The following is a 10,876-nucleotide window of genomic DNA, read 5'->3' as shown; positions in this document are numbered from 1 at the left end:
TATAGGTCAACCAACTCTTTTTAACTGGTATTTTTTTTAGTCATAGATTTTTATTTAATATTTCAATAATGCATCAGAAAATTTATCAATTACAATAATGATAATAAATGAAACATCTGTTTAAAATATTGAATGTCATGGACATATGTCATATGTTGGAAGTCATGGACTCCTCATACAAGATCAAAATTTTGGGTCCCCTAAACTTTCCTGGATGGAAGGTTGGCGCCTCGCATTGTACCCAGCTATACATACCGACGCCGCATTACCCAGGGCTGACGCGGGGGTTGCAAGTATTATATTTGCAGTCTTGTGGGTCAGGAATACGTTGAATCGACAGACTCTTGGTAATACTAATGTACAGCGTGAATTGCAGTAGGAATCATTCTCTTTCTTCATCACTGCCTTCACTTTTTTCACAGAAGGTTTACTCATCGCGTTACACACGGCAAAAGCTTTTGATAGATTGGAGAAATATTGCGCAATATTTTGTCAGCCCTTCTACACGGCGCTCTCTTTTACAAAATGTTGACGGTCAGCAAAAATTGTCTAAACTTTCAGAAAACGCCATAGAAAATATTGAATAACCCCTTTTTTCGCCCCTTTCTTCTCAAACTGTCAATATAGTTGCACAAAAATATCTGCCAAATTTTTGTATATGTAAGGGTCCCCTTTAGTTTTGACCTATACTTATTTCAATTATTCAATCGCTATGTTTGTATTTATTGATATATGTGATGTGATCATGATCACATTTGTAGTGTATTTTGAGGATTCAAAGGACGAGGTGAGGTTTTTTTTAAGTAAATAAAAAATAAATATTTCCAACTAAAAACTTCTCTATACATTTATTAATTATAACATAAGTACATAATAATATTTACAGGTCTTATATCATTTAATCTATCATGAAAGAATGGAAAAAGTACAGCGTGTAGTTTGTAAAGTATTCAAAGAGAAAACAAATTGTAATTTTTTAAACCTAGAAGTGGATATACAGTAACTATTAAGATTAACTATTTTAAACACTAAAACTAATTATTACAATTATAGAATGAGATGTAATCGGAATGTTAAACATTGTCAAGCATGGAGCAATCAAGTCCAGTGGTTTCACTACTGAATATTCTGACGACCTTGGTCTGTTCTTTTTTTTAGCAACTTATTTAAGAAGAAATGATTTAAGACTACAAATTAATAGAATTTATTTTTTATTAAACAATATATCACAACAATTTTTATAACGAGGCATAGAGAACTATCACTATATAATAAATAATGAACAAGAAAAAGATTTACGATAGTTGCCTCAATTTGGAGTAATTTATAAAGATATAGTTTCCAATAAATATTACAATAATTTTAATTTATTTACAATTTACTAATAGGAAAAAAAATTACCACGAGGGCGTAATTTAATTAGAATCTTTTACAATATATCAGAAAAGATCAGATAAGAATATTATTGCACCAAGAGCTTGAAACTAACGTATTAGAAAACATTAATTTAAATAATTGTTTTTTGCATAGAGGTCCCTTTTACATAGGTATTATTATTTTTAAAACAATAAATATTTCCTACAATAAAATTCAATGCAGTGAACAATAATTTTTACTATTTCATAAATCGCACAAATGGAACCATGTATGAAGAATTCAGTAAAACAAATGGGGTTTTCATCTTTCGTCCCGCCTCTTAAAATCGAAAAAAGAATAACGTTCTATTGTACTCCCAGAAAAACAAAACAAAAAAACAGTGCAAATTCTGTTTCAGCTTGCATAACTATCCCATATTAGGAGTGTATGGGCCTTTAAAACAAGGTTAAATATACGAACTCTAAACAAAAAAATTAGGGGCTGATTTAATTTTATCAGATGAAGGACTTAAGGAAAATTTAAAAAATTGGGTTCAATGAACTCACTCATAATTGAATATTTCTTATACATTATTTTTGTTAGCATTATTATTATAATCAACTATTTTTTGTTAAGCTACAAAAGTAAAAATAAAGTTAAATTAATTCGTATTATCGTAACGGTTATCGTGGTTAGAGCTTTTGGATCTTAAATTAATCGAAAATTGAATTCTATTTTTAGGTGTTTTTTTATAAACCACAATATATATCTTATTAAATAAAATCATGTGATTTTAAAAAATAAATAATGAGTAGTGATATTGTCATTTAAATTTTACTAGGCGTGGATAAAAAGAAAAATTCCCAAATCATTTTATTCCTCTAAACCATACACAAGCCTTTGTATAAACAAACTTGAGACATACGAAATCGGACGTCTAAAGAGAACTTTAAAAATAACTATTAAAAAGGCAATAGTGTTGAGATAATACTTTAAGTAAATTAAGGTCAAACAATGTACTTTATATTGAATTGTATACAAAATACAGGACCTGAAAAAAAACATTTATTCTATTTCCCTATGCAGTGAGGTAGTATGTGTTATATTCGTGAATATAACATTTTGTACATAAACAAAAAACATAAAAATAAATAATTAAATATAAATAACAGGCCTGTTGAAAATCTATTGGCAATTTACATGAATTCTGTTACTTCAAAATATACTATAATTAATTGATACGTTATATGTAGGAAAATATATTAATTTTAATAAATTAAAAAAAAATATTTTGGATTTTATATAGTTCAATATTTTAACGATCTGAAATCTACTTTTTTTTTCAACTTTCAATGCGGTTATAATTTCGGGTATACTCACAAATTTAGAAGGATATATATTCGTTAAAATATACAATTAAATCACACTGAATGAAAATATACCGGATAAGGGAAAAAATAACAAAAAACATGGAACTACCCAGGTATTACAGACGATAAAATATCTTATCACGAGAGTACGATGAGGTATTTGTTCTATCTGGGAGGAATCTATGCTACAACGAGATCTTCTTCAGAGTCTGAAGTGTGGTCCCTGGTCACAGGAACTTGAAGACCGGCAGCCTCCTCTTGCAGCTTCCTCAGCCTCTCGGCCTCCTCTCGCTTCTGCTTCCTCCACTTGGCCCTGCGGTTCTTGAACCAGACCTGGAAAAGGAAAACAAGTTATAGAAAGATGTCAAGAGTTACTGGCCAGAAAAGAATTTGGGCCAATTATTGGGTCAAAAACTACGCTTAGTTATTCATTATTATATGATGAACCTTAAACGTCCGAAAATATTATATAATTTATATTCGATATATATTTTTTATTTAAACTATTTTTCGGTCTTGTAATAAATTATTATTATGAATTTACTTGTTCATTGGTTGAACTGAGAGAATAGCGTACCACACAGGCAAAATTGTTTTTCAAACCTCAAAATAACCATTTTTTCCGGAATTTAGAGGATCTAATGAGTATTACAAGGTGATAATTGGTTTACGAATTTACAATGATTATTCCCTATTTTTTTTCAAACAAAAAAAATGATACACATTTTTCTGGTCAATAGGGGGAATTCGAAAAACGATTTTAAGAACTTATGACGTTTACAGCATTTTCTAAGAACTATAATACAGAAAAAGACGGGGGAAATGATGAATATGTAAAAAGGAAAAATATTTTCAATTGAGAATCTCGCCTTATACTTACCATATGATTAGTATTTAATGCTAATAATTATAGCAATATCATAATTACTTATTGCAATATATATATTATGTTTATTACTTTTTATATTCATTTAATTTAATATTATTTTATTGTCATAATTCCTTATCATAAACACAAGACAAAGTCTTCCAATATTTTAGGCAAAAAATACTCCGAAGTTGGCGTTTTTATATTGAGAGTTATTTAAATTTTTGGTTGGCATCAATAAATTGATTTCCATAAGATTAAAAATAAAATTCATACCTATAATGTAACTAAAATAAACATATCTTTGATTTCTTGATTTTTTTTTCACCTAGTTTAAATTATTATTTAATGAAATAACCTAACCAATATGCTAAGTCTAATTACGTCGATATCATGTAATAAATAATTAATTTTAATATAGTTTACAATAAGAATGCGGTGGACATTATTTCCGAATGAAAAAAATAGAATATTAAGTGAGATACTAAAATCAGGGATGGTTAGAAATCTATTTATTTTTTTTTTTTTGTAAAAATGACAACAAGAAAAACCTGAGAAGTTTCATTATAAAACATACAATTTATTTTTGAATAAACAGAAAATAAAAATAAATTACTATTCACTTCATAAATTTTTAAAAAAATATATGAATGAAGAATTGTTAAATGCTTAAAACAAACAAAAAAAAACTATGCATTTTTACAGAAATCAAACAAGACAGTGGCTCTTCCAAAGGCATCTAAGTACATAAGGAGTTAAAAAAACAGTACTCTCTTATAAAAAAGAGCAATTAGTCACCGTAATTACATAACCGAATAACTGGACCTACAAATATTAAAATAAAATTTATTCACGTAAAAATAAATAATCTTAGTTTATCAATTAACAGAAACAAAAGCACCTTAGAACAAAACATGGCGAGATCAAAATACTTGAAAATCCACAACTGAGCTCAGCTACAATAGCCGTTGAAACAATTTCGTGGAAACGGGGAGCTAGTGCTGTGGTACTGTGACTCAGGGTGAACTAACTGAATGCACTACTATCATTGTCCATCCCACCATTTCCCATACACTGCTGTCCCACCATACAAGTTCACTTTCCTCCTTCCTTCTCCTCCTCCCCCCCTAATCTCTATAATTTTCGAAATTTTAATTTATCTATTCGCGGGGTCACATACACAGAGATAAATTTTTGTACAGTAAACAACCGAAAAACGTGCAGTAAAAAACCTAAACTGTGTAAAATCACGCAGTAAAAAATCAAAATGTTTATGAAACACCCAAATTCTGCAATAATCAACTTTATTATTTAATTGGTAATATTAATACATGGTAAGCCTAACCTTGTTTTAATATATCTGAACTCGCTAAGTAATCTTTATATTTATGCAAACATATATTAAAGTAGTCTAAATCGAAACCTCAAATTTTGTCCATAATTAAAGAGCTATATAAAAAGATATTTGTAATAAACGACTTTATATTCATCTCAAGAAGGCTGGAATTCCATTTTTCAATTTTTTAAAACTACCTCAATTTTAAGTTTAAGAAAAATAAGCAAGACCAATTTGCAGAAAGGAGTGTTTAAAAATATTATTACAAGAAAAATTCTCTTTTTAAGATTAAAATTTCTCTGTTTAGCTTTTAATTGTGCATTCATATACAAATATACCATTAATTTATTTGTATTTAAAATAATATAAATGATAATAAATACGTAAGTAATTAAATATAATATAAAAACCAAATTGAAATTCCCACTAGTCACTATAAAGTCAGGCGGATCGGGAATCCAAATTAAAAACGATAGTACAGAACGTTAAGGCTTATTCCGGGGAGTTTTTTTTATAATTACCCGAAGCCACTGGTCAATACTATTCCAAGAACAATCGCATTTTATGTTTACTTATTTTTTTTTTTAAGGTTTAATTCAATTCTTCATGTGTTAACCAATACAATGCTTTACCTCAAACTTCTCAGATTTAAACTATAAACTAAATAAGGAGAAAAAAATATTGGCCTAATTGAAATTAAAAAAAAACTAAACCCCCTAAAAAATAAGATCTAAATTATCCGTAAGAATCCGTCATCATCATTGTGAAATTCAGTTATTGAGGTGAAATCATCATTTTAGGCCTCTTGGCTGGACGAAAAAACTAAAATTGTGATGAGGGATTCTCGCAATAAATTTATTTAACTTATAACTAACGAATTGAAAACGATTTTGTTTGAACGTTTGCACAGACATGGTCAAAAAAAGTAAACAAAATGTGTCAGAATCCGTTTGGCAAAGCACCCTATCCCACTGAAAATTCCAGAGTTGGTTTATCTTCAAGTAAACCAACATTTTGATAAACTGAATCTTCAAAATACTGTTGAGTTAATAATGAAGTGTAGATAGTTGAGTAAATAGTTTTATATTTCAGTTTTACAATCAGTTCTGTTGGGGAGGAAAGGTAAAGATGTATGGTGGGATACTAACGCAAAAAATATTAGTTAAATAACCATCCGTATAGGGCCGACCGCAGCTCAGGTGATTAGGGGCAGTCTTACCAATCTGAGATCTGCTGGCGGCGCCGGTTAGAATCCGGCCTAGAGCGTTGATTTTTTTCATCGAGTGGCTGTCCCATCCCACTAAATGAAAAACTTGACCTCACACCAGGGTTAGGCAGTAGGGGTATTCATGATCTTTGGTTTAACATGTTAAAGCGTGTTAAATGGAGAAACTCATGTTAAATGTAGAAATATTTCCTTATTTTACAATGTTAAAACGATATAACATGGTTGAGAGTCTGTTACTAGGTCTGATAAATGGAGAATGACGTCACGCAACAAACCAGCTGAGCTCGTCACCGTTTTATTTGTTGTGTTAGATTACTTGCTCCTAGTTTGTGTTTTAATTGTGTATTAGCAGTGTTTTGGAAGTTTTTAAAACTAATAAAGCAATGTATGACAATAATTATAATGTAATAGCTGTCAATTAGCTTATCTTGATTCTCTTCCTCACAAATTAGAAGACCAACAAAGCTAGGGGGGGCCCTAGTTTCACTCAGCTATCACTTTTCATTCAATTTAGGCATGTTGTAATAAATTACTTTGATCAAAACTTAGAAGCAAACAATAACATGAAATTTTGGAAGGAAAGGTTATAAAACTAGTTACTCAGAAAATCCGCTAGGAGCTCTCATGCACTCAACATTTAATATGACTTTAAATAGGGCTGCTTAAATCCTATACTTATAACATTTAACATTTTAAAACATTTTACATTTAACACATTGTGAATACCCCTATTATAGGACTCCAACGCCGAGAAAAAAAAAAGTTCGTATGAAAAAGTACATTACTACCTCATTATCAATGAATAAACCAGTTTTGTTTTTTCAATAATTTTATTCGATATATCGACGGCTAGAGCAGAAAAAAATATTTTTATTATTCTTGAAAATTGATAACAATCTTAGATTAAATTAATATTGAAGTTGTATTTAAACGTTCTCAAATAAGAACTATGATACATATAGTTAAAAATTGTCTTTCAAAACTTTGAAGAACGACATAATTATATTTCAATAAATCAGGAAAATTGGATTGGATGTGTTAAACTATTGCATGGTTAAACTGCTAGGGGAGTTATTGAACAAGACTAGAAACTCGAGAGGAAATCATTAATAAAGTAATCTGGCAGTAACTAAGGGAGGAAAGAGGGCAATAATTCGCCTGTTTGACGAACCAACCCCGGGATTATTCTATTACCCTCTGCCAACAGAGGGCCTTATTTGGTTTCAAAACACACCCCCCAGTTCCGATTGTTCTTCCCTACGCCCTGCCTCAGTCGATGAAAAATTCAGTCCCGCTCGGGGATAACTTGGGAGTAATCTCCGCGGCTGAACCTATCATCTAGTCTGGTGACAATCGGCCCGTACAACAATGGCTTAACCTCTTAGTATGTTGGTACTAACTTCTGCTCGCCCTCTCTATGCCAAGCTCTCAATATTGCAAGGCTCCCTTAACCCCTAAACTCGGGGAAAGCCGTTAATAATAGTCGGGGCTGCGGCTAAATGGAATTCGATACGCTGGCCCGTGTTAGCTGGCTTAATATGAACCGCTACGGACAACTTTCATTTGGACAAAGATTAGGGCCCAGCGTGGAAACTGCTATGTAAAGCTCAATGTAATTGAGTGGAAACTGTAGGAACAAGAGGGAGTGGGTACCGCCGCCCCGTCGCTAAATAGTCAATACAGTCTCCATTGTGAACAAAATAAAATTTAAACAATTTATATTGTTTTTCAGAATTTTCAAACAAATTAAAATTCTACACGAAAATCATATTCAGTTTATTTAAAAAAAATAAAGTTTCCCTTATAGATTTGCTGTTACAAATCCCCAATATCAATAAAAATTGAACTTATCTACATAAGATGCTCTCATAATAATCTGTAAATAATAATAATATAAAGTAAACATCTATAGCTCTTTTAAGGAGGTATTCTAGAAGAACTGTTATATAAGGAGGGGATTTATTCAAGATGACTCTCAACCACCAGAGTTTTCTCCAATTAAGGTTACCTACTTTATAGAGGCTGGATGGATGCTAGAGGGACCCTCGAACCTACAGGGTTGACTGAAAAACCCCTTACACACTGAGCTACTACGCCTTCTAATCTCTAAATAATAACTTTCCAAAAATGAATATCTTTAATTTTGATTGAAAACTCTTTAATTTATTTTTATTAACGCATATCAGGAGAGCAGCTCTCAGTGTCACCATGACCATCTGCAGTAAACAATTTTATAATAAACTATTATAATAAATTTCTACGGTATCTAATTAAAATTTTATACAGTTATCATGCAAATTATTAATACACTACATCGAAAAAATACTAATTATATTTTGTACAAAATTGCACGTTTTGGTGATTTTCTAAAATTTGTAACATTTTGAAATTTTTCTGCATAAAACTGCACGTTTTACTCATTTAAGCAAAATTTTGATTTTTGTTGCACAGAACCTTATGCATGAACTAAATATTTCATATTTATGGTTGGTATATGCTAGTCGATGGAAGCGCGGTGGCCACGGGCTCGAATCTGAACTGGGCAGAAAATTGTTTTCTGTTACACTGTAGTAGGAGTCAACTCCTGTGGGTTCTGGAGCCTCCTGGGGTCCACTCAACCTTTTAAATTGGATAAAAATTTAGCGGTCGAGCGTGATTCTGACCAAATTCCTTGCACAACCGTTGGTTTAGTAACAGTACTTCTTTATAAAGTGCTGAACTCCTGGGGTTGTTGTATCATGGGTTTTTGTAGCGGTACAGATTTTAATTTAATATGCATGTCAATATTTATTAATTTTATTGATATGCAATGTTGATCATCATTTAATTATCATATTCAATCATACACAATTGAAAACATATTTTAGTGTTAGTTATGTTAATTAATTTTTAGTGAAATAGTGAAATTTTCGGTGAAATTTGGGAAATTTCGGTTAGGAGAATATTTTTGAAATACTCCATTCTACATAGTGCCTAGCCTATCTAATATTTAGATTAGCTTCCTCATGTATCTTCAAATAAGGACAAACTTTTACATTTTTATTGAGTTTCTAGTGAGTCCAATTTGATTCTAACAAAATTAGGTAAGCTTCCGATTTATTAATACTATTAATTGAACAATAAAGTTGATTATTGCAGGATTCGGGTTTATACACATTTTTAGTTTTTACTGTGCGATTATAAACATTTTGGGTTTTTCTCTGCATATTTATCGTTTTTTTAATCCACAAAAATCCGGTTTCTAAATATAATAATTTATATAAAATTTCAAAATAGGGATGAATAAGGTGTTGGACACCAATAGTTTCTCTCCTTCATAAACATAAATTGTCACGTAACTGTCTAAAACTGTTAACCTGAATAATAAAGAAAAAATAACACAGTCTATTTACATCAAAATGGTTATCTTATCTTATAAATAAAATAAAGAAAGTCAAGATTTTTAGCTGTTTTTCAAGGGCATAATATAGATTTAATTTCTAAAATTGCATTTTTTATTTAGGCAGCGATTGTTCATATCGGCATCGGACCTAAGGGTATTTGTATTATTACAGCAAAAGAAATACATAATAAAAATTTCTATTTTTTAAGGTGTAATGTTCTTTAAAAAAAAATACCAATCATGGATTAATTTAAAATATGGAAATATGACTTGTTGAGGATAAAATTCGGTAAAAATCAAATGAATCCATTTTTCGAAATATAAAATTATTTCAAATTTTCAAATCACAAAACAATAAAGCTGATAGTGAAGTTATAATTAAAATATTACTCATTTTTTTCTAGTATGATATTTTAAAAATTAGATACCTTTTGTAAAAATGTATAGCAGGATGCCAATAACGGACTCTATATTTTTATTATTCGCTAAAAGGCCTTTGTAGTGGAGCCATTGCTTGCAATAGGCGGAGCTCTAACAGGCCTCAATAAATCTCTGGGAGAGGCGGATGGAAAGAAAACAGGATCCCCTAACGTGTTCTTTTGACTACGAGACCCTCCCGATGATTGTGGTAGGGGAACCGCCCGTTGTGGTACTTGAACCTCGGGCTAAAAGGATTACCCTTGCCTCAATTAGAGCTCCTTGTGTGGCCTTCCTAATCCTCTACAACGCCACCACCTCCGCAGTCGATCTCTGTCCATAGCCACTTTACTAGAATCCAGGATAATGGTTAACCTCGGCTCTTCGTCGGCTTCCTTTGCTCTTCCTTTCATTTCTGCAAGCCTTTCATGTTTTCCGAACTCAAATAGCCACGATAAGGGACTTTGGGACACCAAGATCTAAGTATATATGTCTTGAAGACTTAAGAGGAAACTTCTGAACGAGAATACACTATTTTGTCTCCAATGAAAAGAGTTAAGCACGAGTGACCTTGACGTTTTCGCTTTGTACTAACTATATCTCTTTCGTAGATAAAATTTATTTAATAGAAAAAGCAAAAAACTCTATAAGCAGTATTTATGCCATCTTCATAACTACTGTTACCACAAAAGAAGTGAAGCATTATCTGTCCTAGAGTCAACGATTCCTATGATGTAAGATCATTAAGTCGAAAGCCAATTCAGTTACGAAGATGAGGTAAAATAAGAGGGTCAATGCATCCTTAAGGACGTGGTAGTAGCCTGGTTTGAAACGGGAATAGAAAAATGCCTTTAATTAGAAAATTCATGGACCTAATTGGTAATTATGTAGAAAGCTAGACAAATGTTCATCCTTTAAA

The 10,876-nt window shown here is 31.1% G+C and overlaps 1 protein-coding gene across 1 annotated transcript in view; it reads right to left on the bottom strand.

Moving 5' to 3' along the window:
- Window positions 1-2,617: 2,617 nt before the first annotated feature.
- Window positions 2,618-10,876, bottom strand: part of LOC106678615 (homeobox protein goosecoid) — a 71,440-nt gene continuing 63,181 nt past the window's right edge. Inside the window, exon 3 of the mRNA XM_014417218.3 lies at window positions 2,618-3,059. Coding sequence (XP_014272704.2) covers window positions 2,907-3,059 — 153 coding nt within the window. The 3' untranslated portion in view covers window positions 2,618-2,906. The remainder of the gene's footprint in view (window positions 3,060-10,876) is intronic.

The sequence above is a fragment of the Halyomorpha halys genome, unplaced genomic scaffold, assembly GCF_000696795.3.
Source record: "Halyomorpha halys isolate HHAL.00 unplaced genomic scaffold, Hhal_1.1 Scaffold150.1, whole genome shotgun sequence".
In the NCBI taxonomy this organism is placed as follows: Eukaryota; Metazoa; Arthropoda; class Insecta; order Hemiptera; family Pentatomidae; genus Halyomorpha; species Halyomorpha halys.
The sequence above is the reverse complement of the archived record's forward strand: the minus strand, read 5'-3'. Positions and strand labels throughout refer to the sequence as shown.